Below are 14,868 nucleotides of genomic sequence, written 5' to 3'. Positions count from 1 at the left end.
GCACAAGTAGCTTCTGTTGCGTCTGTAACTCATGAAATGACAGCACTTGAATGACAATATCCAGCCAAATATCAAATATCTCTGAAAAATGGAAATTAAGATTCAGGCTTGATCCCAAGGTCATAAATGAACTCCTCTAGATATATGCACCCAGGAAGCCAAAGGCTCAAAAGCCTCAAGGCCCTGGCCACAAGCTCGTACAAGTGAGGAAATGAAGCAGCCTCATCCCAAGAAATTGGGTCTATACTGCCTTCCTGTTTTCCAAGCAAGGACTCATCCCCCGACAAGTCCCATTGTTTTACACAAGTTTGGAGTATGGCTATCACTTCTGTTTTGCATCAGGCACCAAGTAATCATCTCATTATGCAGCTATCACCTATTGTGTTGCTATGCATTTTGCGTGTTCTTATATCAAATGGACAGTAATGGCTCATCCTGCTATGGCTCAAACTCACCACATGCTGATAGAAGGATGACTCTGGAGTTTCCCAGAGACCCTGGTCTGATGATACAGTTGTCAAGCAAGACACTGGGACACATCCTGAGTAAGCTCCAATACCATCAGACTAACCACCTACCCTGCAAAGACTAGTGTGTCCATGCATGTGTCAATGACATTTGTGCACAGCAACCACTTCAGAGCCCAGGGATGCTCGTCACCGGGGTTTGAATTACAGGGGAGCTCAGGGAGGGTTGACCCCCCACCTCTCATAAGAAACAGGAGCCCCCCCTGTAAGATTTGAAAATCATAACCTGGGGTGTCTCTGATTTTATTAGGGCTTGTGATAGGCAGCCCAATTTTTTTGCAGGCCTCACAGTCAAAGTACAATTTGAACCCTGTTCATTACCTCTCAGGCCAGCCTTTCAAAGTGACAAAACAGTGGTCCCTTGTGTAGCAGACTTTTTGCCTACATGTTCCCCAGGTAGCCACACCACACACCCAGAAGCTGGAGTTTCCTTATGCCACTTCCACGCTCTATATCTACTTCTAGGCTCCTTTCATACCTTGTGACAGATTCTTCCCCGCCTCTTGCCTTGTGCCTTTATTTGTACCTGTGCAAAGTAGGTGGCATATGCCACCAAATCAGAACAGCAGCAATTTTATACCTACTTTGTGTGCAAACACAAAGAGCCAAGCCAGCTGAGGATCAGGCTCATTGTGCTCCCTCTGACATGAGTCCCCCACTGGGGTGAGAACGCCATTCAGTTGTGCAGAATTACATCGGGTGTACACTTGGCTCAAAAACATGTTATCAGCTGTAGGCAGGACTAAGTGCTATAGCAGAGGAAGATTCCTTTTCTTGACAGTGCTCTGTAGTTTGGGAGGAAATAAGGACACCACAGAGGAGAGAAAGACGCAGTCAGCGTCAGCCAAGGAAACTAGACCCCTCTTTAAAAAAAAAAAAAAAAAAAAAAAAAAAATTTTTTTTTTTTTTTTTTTTTTTTTGTCTCTCAATTTCTTTTATGGGCCCTGTGGCAGGCTGCCAGCACAGCTGAGCTGCTCATACTGCCTTGTAATTTTTGTAAGTGCCCTGTGATAAAGTGATGAGATTAACTCATCGGAATTCCAGCAGGCTCTCCGTGGCTGGCGGTCATGCTGCCAGTGCAGCCACCATGCTTCGGGTGCTCTGGGGAAGGGAGGCTAGCAGGACTCTGGGCACACTGTGACAGCTGGGGGAAGGGAAAGGAGGGAGAAGGCCATGCAGGTCAGCAACTCCCTGCAGAACAGTGCACCTCTGCTCAGGCATGAGAGCCTGTATGCGTGGGTATGCGTTTGTGGCAAGTTTGCGTGTGCATTGGGTATTAGAAGGCTAGAAGAGGGGTTAGGCTGACCTTCTAAGAGGCTGTGTTCTGAACTGCCCCTCATTACAGGAGCTTTCTTTGCTTAAACCCGTGTTTATCTCTGATCCAAACACAGCTGGTGGGATTCCCCTGACATCACTGTACGTTATTTACCTCAGAAATGATTTGACACTGCTGAAGGCAGAGCAATTCAAGCAAGGCTCTGCCCTTTTCCTAGCTCTGCCATAGGTTTGTTTTGTGGCCACACAGGGCGAATAACATCCTCTCTCAGTTAGCCCTGCTGTAAAAGGGAGTGAACACTGGCCCACCTTCCAGGGGCCTGCAAGCTTGGATTCAGTAATGCCTGAAATGTACACTGGGGGGTTTCAGCTGGGGGATGCTAGGACCGGGCAATGGACTATTAACATGTTAGATAGTGGGATTTCTTTATGGTGGAGAGCGCTAAAATGACCTCATTTTCTGTAAAATGAGAACCAGTGGCTGCCAAGAAGTGTGTAGCATAATTTCCAATGTACTCATATGCACTAATATGGAGAAAGTGCCTGCAAAAAAGCATGAGTGCCAGCTGCAGCTGCACAACTCCACCTTTTCACTGTGTCTAAAGAACGTGTTGCTGGGACAGGGAGGAGCGAGGAATGCTCCCCTGGGCCCTGAGAACTTGGCAGCAGCCCACAAAGCTCCTGTTTAAGAGGTCTACTGAGCTTCTGTTGCAGAGATGAGCTCAGAAATAGTATGCCAGTGAAAGGCCCAATATGGACTGCGCCTCTGCTTATCCACTTATACTGATCCTGCCCTCAGGCAAACATCTCCAGCTTACTGGGGGGGATGTCTGAGGGATCAGACACAGAAGTTTCTGGGGAAGCTCCTCAAACTAAAGCTATTCAGCTTTAGCCCTGAGTTGTCTTTTTCATGCTCCCCTATCCTCTTCTGTCATTCTTCCCCCTTCACTGCTTATCTTTTCATCTCTGATTTCAGTTTAGTTGCTGGACTTACTTATTTGGATCAGATACCGGAAATGATCTAGTGGGACCTCTTCACCAGTAAAGGCTCCAGTTCAGCAATGCCTCTCCCTAGGCACCAGTTCTTCTTCCTGCTCATTTTATGTTAACATTGATAGTTTGCAGGGTTGACTCTGTTTAACTTTATCACAAATGTCCCCTTTAGTTTGGAACTTCAAGCATCAAAAGTTGTGAAAACCTGAGGGAAAATCTGGTCATTTGAGAGAAATGAGTGCAAAGGATTAAGATCCTAAGACTCCTAAACCTATACTTGGGCAGCTAAATAAGCAGCCTGATTTAAAAAAATGCAGAGCATCTTGCAATTCCCATCCACACTTTGTAAAATTAGGAGACTTACTAAGGTGCACACATATAGATTCAGCAGCCTAAGTTTCAAGGTAGCAAAGGATGGAATATTAAACAAGGAACTGCAAGTTGGAAAGCAGATGAGAGCATCAAGAGTGTCTGATGACATCATGGCGGTCACAAGCATAAAGCTGGAGTCAACAGTTTCTTCAGAGATGTCACTCCTTTAACTGCTCCAGGCAGATGAGCTTCTGCTCTCCCACACAGCACTACTGGAATCAGTGGCACACCCCAGGAACACCAGAGTCTGTGCCTATGCCGTAGCCTGCAGGACAAGGACCCGCAATACTTTGCCATTATTGTGCTTTTCTGTATTTTAATGATCATAGGAATGTAACAAGAAAACATAAATAATTTAACAGGCCCCACAGAAACTACCCTGCTGAGAGCCCTTTGTAAGTCTGCATTTAGCAAGAGTCTGTTTTTTCAGATAAAAACAACGGAATTCGGAGGCAGGTTTGGCCATCTCGTCAGAGTTGGTGGACTGCAGCATCAGGAGGATTCTGCCGAGAGATGACAGCAGCACGCGAGAACACTGAGGTTGTATTGATGCTGCTGTAAAGGAACTTCCTAAACATTTCTCTTGCTGAGCTGTGACCTTAGAGCTGAAGAATAACCCAGAAAGGGGGTAAGTATGAAAGAGGGCTAGTGGGAACACTCGCATACATGTACCACTCTTCTCTACTGGAAGGAAACACAACTGCTCAGTCCTGTCATAGGTTGTCCACTGCCAAGGGGATTCACCTTCAGCAAGTATCAGTAGTTTAGGTTTTTGCTCTGAAGTTCCCAGTGGCCAGTCAAAGTAGAACATCAGCCAGCAACGCTAGAAAACTTTGGTTTTGTTACAAGTGCTTTATAAGTCATCCTACCTACCCCAGGGAAGTGAATGAGCTGCATTGTCCATATTTTAATCCCTAAATGGTATAAGCCCCAGCTGTTTCAAAAATCACCTATCTTCTGTGTTGCATCATGACAATTGTGTTCAGCTATGTGGCCTGAGGGTGAGGTTTACAAGATCCAGAATCTGCCCCGTTAGAACAGGATGTAAAATGCACGTCTTTTTCTGGGTCTCTACTAACTGCAAGATCAAGTACCACCTGTGATATAACTTGCTGGGCTTTTAGGGGCCTTTGAGGACAATACATGGTGATCTACTAGAAAGGGAATGGGGAGTACAGCCATTTAAATGTATTTTATTGCCTGTTTGGAGCTTTGAGACATTTTTAGTTTTACAAATATCGTATTTGCTACACACCAGAACATAATACCTTGTTTCTGAAAGGTGGGGTGAAGGGAAAAAAGAACTTTCCATATCGTAAGTAATTGAGTAGCAGCAGCTCGGGAATAAAGCATCCTCACTGTTCTGCTCTCTGTCAGATTGTACTTTTGGTTTCACCAATAAATGGCAGAACTTGCTCTTACTGTATTTCTCACAAGTAATGAACACTCCAATTTCCAGCAGCTGGTTGTTGGGGGAAAGGTGCATATTGTATGTGAGAAAATATGGCAATTATTGAACATCCACTACACAATAACCTAGCTGGTCTGCACTTTAAGCTGCAGACAATCAGTGATGGGAAAATTCCAACTGGCCCTGTCTATAATGAGCCTTTACCCTCCTATTCCTTAAGCCCATCTTCTCCCACAACTTGAAAAAGAGATGACTCCTACAGCATGCTCAGCTGTTCCCCAAATCATAACTCTAGCTGTCTAGCAGCTTAGGGGGAAGAGTGAGTACTAAAGTTGATATAAGAAAACAAGCTCTGTCAACCTTTTAAATAAAAAGGCTTCAAAAGGAGTGTCCTCCCTGGTCACAGTGGGGGCACTGGCACAGGGAGCGAGAGGATCAACAAATGTTCCTTTCCCAAACCACTGGGTTTTGCATCCTGAAATGCCACTCTGAAACCAACAGGGAGTGCAGCTGTGGAGCACCAATGACTTGTGCTCTCAGGTGAACCTCTGCCTTACAGTTCAAAGCCCTCATCTTCTTTAGTCTGTTGACTATGGGACAGTGCAAGCATTTGGCCTGTGCTTGCTGTTATTTTAGCTATCCCATGCAAATGAATTGTCCCTAGTCCTGATGACTGAGAAACGGAAGCATGGAGGAGTAAACTAACTTGTCCAAGGCCGTGAAGGACGTCAGCACCAGAACTGAAAACAACCTCCAGATGGCACCTGTCTGCCTAGGTTCTTGCAGCAGGCACACAGCTGTGGAATCTACTGGAGCTCTAGGCACTACCCCTCTTGGGCATCATAGCCACAAAAATGTTCTTTATGCTAACAAGTGATGTGATAGGTTATACCCCAGCACACATACCACACACTTTGCAGGCTTCTCACATGCAAAAAGGCATATTAAGAGGTTTGGATGCTGATTTAGAAATTCTTACTGGTATCTAAAGGGTGCTTTTATCTCTGCTCTTCTGCCTCCAGCTATGCTCACACCTCACAGCTCAATTAGTCTTCAGCTCAATGCATGCTGCACAGGAGTCTTTTCTGCTCCTAGAATCTGCCTATTTCACTGGTTTGCAAACCAAAACCTAGGCCTGCTTCCTCCCCACTTCTGCCTATCTCTCTCCAGCTCTCAGCACCCTGATGGAATACAGACTTCCACCTCAGCTGCATGAGGCTGAACTCTGCTGTTCTGATGGAGAAGGGCATTGCAGTTCCCCAGTTGCTGGGCCAAGCCATTGTAAGAGGGCTGCGAGACAGAGAAATCCTCACTTAACTCTTTCTTCCCATCCGTTACATGTTAACAGGCAATCAATTAGGGAGCAGCAGGCAAGGATGCTGTACTGAAAGGAGTCTCTCTTTCCCTCTGAAATCAGGCTGTGCATCTCACATGGGCTGCTCCAGGCTCCAATTACTGTCCATCCTCCTCTCCCCTCTAATTCATCCTGAAACTCCTCAAGTTCGCTGCACCTTTCTCCGTCCTGTCTGGAAGCTTAACAGATCAAGCCTGTCTTCTCTGTTACAGAAGCTCTCTGGAGCTGCTCCCTTAGAAAGTTAACCTTTCAGTCTCTTCCCGTATAAGTGTCCCCTGATGCCCCGGCCTCAGGTCTTAAGTCATCACCTGCCTTTAACATCTTTCTGTTCAGAACAGACATAGCAAATGAATCAATTGGAAGGACATGACTCAGTGCTGACAGTCAGGAATGGATGTAAAAGTTCAGATCCAACCCTAGGAAATACTGCATAGAAAGCCCAGCAAATGCACATGCTCTCTTAACGTTATAATGAGAGAAGAAATTCCCAACAGACTGACCAATGCGTCTCTCTGGGGCAGTAGGATATTTACTTCTACAGAGCGTGTTAGTGATGAGACATAAACAGGCCACCCCACAGGTTGCTCCCTATAGCTGTGTCTGCAGGGATGGGATGTAATCAGGTGCAAGTGACCAATATTTCAATGAATTAAATATAATAAGTGCCCTTCTCACATGTATCTTTGATTCATTTCATGGGAGTAAAGGAACTTGAGTAAGTGAATTTAGGTACTAAGTGCAATTCTGTACCATCCTACTCAAGTTTTGAAAATCCATGAACACATCTACTTTTGCAGACTTTTGTAACACACCATCACCTTGCTCTTAAGATTGAGATACAAAAAACTACAGCAAGGAGAAGGGCCCACTTCCTTTTTATATGAACTGTTTTTCAGGGAAGCAGGGTGAAACAGAATCACGCTTAGGCACCTACGTCCATCTATCAACAGGTGAAACAGAATCTGGCCCTGAGTTTCCAAAACTACTAGGTGATTGAAAACTGCAGCTTAAAATCTTTAGGTGTTGTGCAGTTCAAAAAGGAAAGATATAAGCTTGGCTCTGTATTTGCACTTACCGTTCTGCATCTAAGTGAAGCCTGTTTTGCTTCTAAAGTTAAACTCACTAGCACAAACTAGGATTGATGGGTTTATGTTACACTCCCTCTTTCCCTCAAGCTTTGCTCCAGTTCAAATCACTAACCAGGCCCTTGCCCTATTCTGATGCCCTCTGCAAGTAAAGAATCTGCTCTTCAGATAAGTCTATGCCAAACAAAGACCCTTTGACAGCAAAGCTCTGCCCCCCGCTTTCCCCCCCCCCACCTTCCCAACACCCCTAATAGCAATAGGTCAGGGTCCCCTCCTGAAACAGGGAGCTCTGGCTCTTCACTGCATAGCTGGTGAGCTCCTGGGAATTACATGTGTTACAGCAGCATTTAGCAAAGCAGTTTTGCCATGTGTCATGATCCTCCTGCTAGGCTGGGAACCTGACAACACTTCCTGAGCTGCAAGAGGACAGCAGTCTAGTTCACATCCAGGTTTTTTTTTCACATGGGGCCAGGGAAAAGGTTGGAAGCCTGGCAGAGCTTTGCTGGGGGTGGAAGTTAAGGCTTTATCTATGCTATAAAGTTCAGCTGTCAGAACTCAATCATGTCCTCTCACACGAATAAAAAACTACTGGCAGTAGCACAGCTCTGGGAGCAGCAGGCCTTCTCTGCCTATAAAGCTGCACCCACAAGCAGGGGGCCTGCTGGCTTTGGCTCCTGCTGCTTTTAAGACGATGTGGGGGGGACGCAGATTTAAAAGCAGCCTTCAACTACATGAAGGGTGGCTACAAAGAGGATGAGGCTGGACTGTTCTCAGTGGTGGCAGCTGACAGAACAAGAAGCAACAGTCTCAACTTGCAGCAAAAGAAGTTTAGGTGAAATATTAGGAAAAAACTTTATTAACCTCTCATTAGGAGGGGAGTAAAGCACTGGAACAGGTTACCCAGAGAGATTCTGGAATCTCCAGCCTTGGGGATTTTTAAGACCTGGCTAGACAAAACCTTGGCTGGGATGATATTGTTGTGGATGGTCCTGTTTTGAGCAGGGGTTGGGCTACATGACCTCCTGAGGCTCCTCCAACCCTCATTTTCTAAGATTCTGAGTGCAGGCATCTCCTAATGTATTTGCCTGCATCTGCAGCTACCAGAAGTGGCCCCCTCTGGAGCAAATCTTGCCTCACTCTCTCATACTCCCCTTCCACCCCATTGTACCTTGGATTGTTCTTTTGAAGAAGGCTTTGCACGCCTCGCAGGAAGCCACTCCATAGTGGTATCCAGAAGCAATGTCCCCACACACCAGGCACAGCCTCTTGGGGATGGCATTAAGCATGTACTCGCACTTGGTGGGAGAGTCCTCCATAATGGCGCTGGCACAGTCGTCATAGCGCTTGCGACAGGACCCTCCACCCATCCCTGCACCATTGAACATGGGTGGTGAGTCCAAGCCATTAGAGTGGCCACCCATGGTGATGCCGTAGCCACCACTGGCATCAGAGGAGCCACTGGGACTGTGGTGGCTGATGGCATCAATGCCAGAAGATGGGCTGGAGGGCTCAGTCTTGATGAAAGATCCACAGCTGGAGGAGAGGTGCCGCTCCTCTGTGGACATCCTGCCAAGCAGCCTGCGGGAAGAGAGCACAGGAACTTGTTAGTTTGCAGAAATATCAGGCAGGGCATGGTCACCATTATGTCCAACCCATTCCTGCCTTTGATCCAGTTGCAATCATCTCAAGCTAGTTCAACCTGCCCCAGTCCTTTCTGCCTTTTGTCTCATCTGACTTGTTAAAGGACATCAGTCTGGTTTGCTAGGGGTTGCAATTCTGTTTCTTGTTAACAAAGGTATTGGACATCCCCAGCATAGTTCTTTCCCATTTGAAATTTTCAGACCAGCACAAATTGTGGCAAACAATCTGATGAAGAGGCACGGTCACCACCATTACAAGTAGTGCAAAATTGATTGCAATTAAGAACACTTGGGGATGGGAGACACTAGAGATTCTGCACTGAGGAGATCTACAGCAGTGCCATACATGTGAAAGGGTCCCTCAGTCTGGGATTCCCTACCACTGCTTCAAGCAAGCAGAGTTCACGTCATCCTGTCCTAGGAATGGACATGAAGGGACTGTCTCAGATTGTAAATTCACTTGCAATAAGAAGTGTACATTATTGTGTTCATTTCTTTCTTTTTGTAAATACGTTCTTATCCCCTCTGGAAAAGAGGCTGCAGAAGCTGATAAATGATAATTTATTTGGGTCAAACCGGTTTATGCAATGTCTGTCCCAGACCCCTTGCTGATTTAAGTTGAACCAGAGTCTCCCAGCATCCCAGATGCTTTGCAGGCCTGGGCTTTGCTCTCTGCAGAGAACAGGCCTGACCTTGCCCCTCTGGTCCCTATCCAGAGCTCCGGTGGAGCCACAGGCACAGCAGGGTCTGCCTGGCTTCCCCCCCACCCCTCACTGCTGAAGCAGGGATCCCCCCTGCCTCCCTCCCCCATTTCCATAGCCTAGATCCCACCCCAACAGACTGTAGGCATGTGATATGCTAGCTAATGCTGAGAGGAGTCTGTGTGTGTGTGTCTCCAATTTCACTGGGACAGGCAGCCAGAACAGTGCCCGCTTAGGGCTTTTTGGGGTGAATCAACAGGTCAGCTGGTAATGTCCCTCCATTCCTTCCTTGGAAGAAGCTGTTTAAGAAAATCTTGAACTAATGAGAGAGGCTTTTGCTTTGCTGATGGGCTGATAAATGTTCTGTTATCAGCTCCCTGCTGGCTCCCTCACCTGTCAGGTTTGCTGCAGACAGTACGAAGAAGCAAGGAGAGGGAGATTGAAAAGCACAGTATCAAGAGCTGCATGCACTGCACACCCTGCCCTTTGCTTCAGAGTGCTAACCTGGGGCTCAGGTCTGGCAATACTCCTACTTCTTGAGCAGTGAGCGGAAAAGCCTGGGACAGTGCAGGCAGGGTGGGGGTTTACACCCCTCACTAATCAAAGCATTCTGGCAGGGCCTGGCCACAGACCCCTCCTCCCCCGCCCCCCCCAGCTCAGGACTGTGGAAGGGAAGGGAGGGCTGCTCTAGTGCTCCCCACCCTGCTCTCCAGCTTCTAGCCTGAGCCACTGCATGCATATGCCTGCATTTCTTCAGTCCAGAAGGCATGTCTGTACAGTTACAAAATGGCTCAGCCTAGCCAGGTTAGACTAACCTACAAAGATTGAATCAATTCAGGCTCAGGCTTTTTGAATGTCTGTCCCTAGACATTTTTAAATCCATAATAGTACTTAACCTCTCATCCCATGACTACTGAGTTTCCCCACTTGTGAGGGAATTTGTCAAACCCTTAGAAAAGCCAAACAAATGATACCGTGGGGGTTCTTCGCTGCTTAAAGAATTCTATTTGACTGGAGATCCATGATTTTCCTTTGAGGCAGCTCTGTTGGTTTGTAGTTACTATATCATGGCTATCTAGGTATTTTATCATTGCATTTCTAATTCTAATTTCAATCCATTTACCTGATAAATGTATACATAGCAACATCCGGCCACCAGAGAGGTAAAGCCATGACAGAGGACAAGATAGAGCTTTTGTTGTATATCAAGATTAAAGCACACGTCTATAGATGGCTGGGCTGTTATTTATTTCTATACATGAGTGCTGTGATTGCGTATTGGTCTACACGTGTGCACATATGCAGCAGCTTCATGATATTGTACCCAAAGAATCTTGTGGTCTCAAGACTACAATAACAACAACTTAGTTCTAACCAAGACTCCTAATTTTCCTTCCTATATTCTCTATTTAGGCCAGCATGTCTGAACTCCTACTTGTGCCACCTGAAGTAGATCTGCCCAACAGCTCAGCTACCTAGAGAAACTGCTGACCATGACAGTGTGAGTTGGAAGCTCTCACTCTTGGGCTTCTCTGTACCAGTGATACTAAAGAGGAACACAGCCATCCATTAGTCCATCCATCAGTCCTTCTCGGAGGCAGTTCTAAAGAGTTCCTGGTCATCTAAGCTCTGCCCAGCAAAGGGCTACAGTGGACTACAGGGCACAGCATCTTGCAAAACATTTAGCTGACTGAAGCTGCATTCATCTTCTATGCAGCTGAAGAGACTACAATTCTCAGCGTCAAAAGTTGCCTTACTAGCTTGGATTAGAATACTACTCTATATGCTGGGAAATACCTTAAGCCTCCATAGCCTCATCTCCAGATTAAAGATGAAAGCTGCCATGGTGACTGCATTCTTGAACTCCGCTGGCTTCACTCCCCATCACTGATCTCAAGACCAGTTGACACAATAACAGTTACCACTTTACTATCATGGCTGGGTAATAACAAAAGGTAAAGCTCAAACAAAACCATGTCAGCTGCCATTTACTATACCAAAGAACTGATGGGTGGAAGAAAAAAAGAAAAAAACCCAAAATTATAAAGATAAGGCAAGGTGGTGGCAATTTCTTAAGGTGGTCAGAGGACAATCTCCTGCTTTAAGCAAGTTGAGGAAACAATTCAGTCACAAATTTAAGCCTGAATCCATCAGAAGGGATGAACTGGTTATAAATATGGAGGTGGTCAGAAATTTAGGAAAAAGTGATCAGAGTTTTATAGAATCCATGATTCTAAGGAAAGGAAGAAATGAGAAAAGCACATGAGAAAAGTAAAAGGGAGATATCAGTTAGGTTAGATAAAGAGTAAAGTCAGGACAAACAAAATCAGGAAAGTAAAGAAGAAAATATGGGTGCAGTTTTAAGGCAAGAGATGTTAAGAAACATAAGAAGGGATTTTACAAATATAATCAGATAGAAAAGAAAAGCCAGAGAAACTATGGCCCTGCTGCTCAAAGGAAGTGTGTTATTCTCAGCAGTTTAATAGATGGTGCAGCCGCTCAACATCTGCTTTGCTTCAGTCTTCATACAAAGAAGAAAATCCATAACCTGTGAGCACACAACTAATGATATTGAAGATAACTAATGATAAACAAAGAGAGGGAAGGCTAGCAGATAATAATAAGTAAAGAGTATGTCAGAGAATTTTTGACAAATTTGAATGAATTTTAGTCCACAAGGCCTGACTGAATTCAGCCCACAGTGCTGAAGAAGTTAGCTGGAGAAGTCTTAGAGTTGCTGGCAATGTCAGCAAAGTAAAAAATGACAAGCAAGGTCACAGAGAACTGAAGAAGGGCTAATATGGTGCCCAATTTTAGCAGGGGGAAAAGAGAGATTCCAGGTAATTATAGACTGGTGCATTTGGCTTCAATAATGGTAGAGCTAAGAACAAATCATGGCCAAACTAAGTTGATTTCCTTCTTTGACAGGGTAACTCAGTGAGGTAGGTAAGGGGAATGTGGTAGACAGAACATATCTGGACTTCAGTATGGGTTTTGATCATCTCACACACCATTCTGAAAAGTAAACTGGAGAAATGTGGACCAGATAGAATTACTATGAGGAGGTGGGGGATACACAATTGGTTGGATAACTGCAAACAGAGTACCTAGAATGGATCGATATCAGACTGGCAGGAGGTCTCAAGTGGGGTTCTATAAAGGGCTGTTCTGGGCCCTTGGATACATGGATAGAGAGTAAACCAAGCAAAAATGCAGATGAGAAAACTGAGAAGGGGTCTGTAAACCCTTTGAAAGATAGGATTATAATTCAAAGAGATCTTTGTAAATTAAAGAACTGAGGTATAGACAACAAAGGAAGTTCAACAAAGACAAATGTAAAATGCTACAAATGAAGAAAACTCTAGTACATAAAATACAGAATGAAGGATAGCAGTACTACTGAGAAGGATCTGGTAGAATGAAACTCAATATCAGAGCATTGTGATGCTGTCACAAGAAAAAGTAACTGTACTGCTGGGTTGTATTACCAGAAGCATTGTATACAAAAGACAGGAGGTGACAATACCACTCCATTCAGTACTAGTAAGACACAAGCTGCAGTGTTGTGGCTATTTTTCTGACTGCATTATAAGGATCTTACCTAGGTGTACATGTGAAAGGTTCTGGTGTGATGGTCTCAGGACTCCATTCAAGCAGATCCATCAGGTACCTGACTAGATCTCTTACACATACGCCATGACCCAGAAGCTCAACAGTTGCCTACTCTGTACTGCAGGGGATCCACAAGAAAGCAAAAAAGGATAAAGGGGATGAAATGCAAGCTGTATGAGGAAAAGGTGAAGAAACTAGGTATGATCAAGAGGGAGATACAATAGCAGTTTTCCAGTATTTGAAAAACTGCCATGAAGAAGACAGAGAAAAAGTGTCCTCTCTTGCCACCAATAGCAGGACACGAGGTAATGGGATTTAAACTACAGCAAAGCAGATTTAGATCAAATCTCAGGGAAAATTCCTAAGTGTGAGACCAGCAGGATAGCAGAACAAGCTACCCTGGGCAATTGTGGAATTCACTTCACTGGCAGTCTTCACAAGGAGGCCAGATAGGTATCTACCCTGGATGATTTATAAATAGCGCATTGTACAAAAGCACATTGTTCAGGCAGAGAAATGGACTAAATGACCCTTGAGGTTCTTCCCAACCATAGGATTCTTTAGCACCACAGACAGACAAAGGGACTGATGCTGTACCTCAAGGCAAGCCCCCCAGGATTGCACTGGGGATTATGAAAAAGATCTGACAGGGATCTGAGCTGAATTTCCAAATTTAGTTTGGTGAATTAGAATCCCAGTCTCTATCTTGAGAAGTCAAGAAATCACACACTCAATGAGGAACAGAAGGTGGCAGATTATATTATATGATTTGAGAAAAGGATACTGAAAACGGGTAAGTTTAAGGTCTGGGAGAATTTGAGTCAAACAGAAATGAGATTCAAAGGGGCTGAAGAACCCAATAGTGTACTGAGAAACACTGCACCAAGTTTCTCAGTTGGTACTGTCACGGCCTTGGAAAAGCCTATCCCACATGTAAGTCATTTAAGATCCATGCTCAGCTTGCTGCCATGCATAATCTAATAGCATTTTTCAATTATATAAATCCCAACTCTATTTGAAGGAACAGAGCTGTGATGGCTAGGGGTAGTTATAGGAGCATTAACTAGTGTGAATTCCTCCACAGTGATATGATATAGGAAAATGCATTGCATCCCCTCTGGCTGAGATTCAGGAACATTTCAGGAAGTGCCTTCCATTTTATTTCCATATTGAGGTTTCCTTTTTCAAAAACGGTTTGTAACCAAGTTTCACGAAGGTAAGCCTATCTCTTGGCCTGGCACAAGCCAGACAGGAAAAGAAGCCATGGCTCTCAACACTCAAGCTTTTTTTATTTTTTTTTAAATATTTTGAATAGTGGATTTGGTAGAGGACTGACAGCCCAGAACACTGCAGCCAGAACAGGCTGGGTGTGAAGAGCAGAAGGTTGGGTTTTCCTCTTATTCTCCCATTGATGTGCCTGGTTCTGACCTAGAGAAGCAAGAGAAGAGTTTTGTCTCCGTGGCCTGGTTCAGTCCTCTAACTGAATGCCATATACAGATCCCTGTACTACTGGTTTTTCAGATGCTGTCATCAGTTCCTTAGAATGAAGACTGGTGTCTCCCCAAGCCTTTTCTCATGGGTCAGAGAGTTAACAACAGAATGTGATAAATAATGACTAAGGCTTACTGGGCAAGCCAGATCTGGATTGGTGATCGAAAGGTAAAAGGCTCCATGTCTCAACAAGAAATTGAACTGGCAACCAGAATACCATAGCTCATTGTTGGACCTCTATTTTTATTTTATATGCTTTGTCACAATGTGCACAACCCACCACCTCCCAGTGTTAGCACAGTGCTGGGGTCCCCAGAAACTCTGCACACTGAGAAAAGCTTGACAAAGTTGAACTTATAGAGAGAGTCAGAGTCATAGAGAAGTAAAGCTGGGACTCCAGAGGTCTA

The 14,868-nt window shown here is 45.0% G+C and overlaps 1 protein-coding gene across 5 annotated transcripts in view; it reads right to left on the bottom strand.

Annotated features, from left to right (window-relative positions):
• ESRRB (estrogen related receptor beta) overlaps positions 1–14,868 on the bottom strand; it is a 156,440-nt gene that overhangs the window by 38,184 nt on the left and 103,388 nt on the right. For all 5 annotated transcript variants that reach the window (XM_019552103.1, XM_019552108.1, XM_019552104.1 and 2 more), the window contains one exon: positions 8,186–8,595. In XM_019552103.1, coding sequence (XP_019407648.1) covers positions 8,186–8,595 — 410 coding nt within the window. The remainder of the gene's footprint in view (positions 1–8,185; positions 8,596–14,868) is intronic.

Source organism: Crocodylus porosus, unplaced genomic scaffold, assembly GCF_001723895.1.
Source record: "Crocodylus porosus isolate Cpor-Errol unplaced genomic scaffold, CroPor_comp1, whole genome shotgun sequence".
Classification (NCBI taxonomy): Eukaryota; Metazoa; Chordata; order Crocodylia; family Crocodylidae; genus Crocodylus; species Crocodylus porosus.
This window is presented reverse-complemented; position numbering and strand designations above follow the sequence as displayed.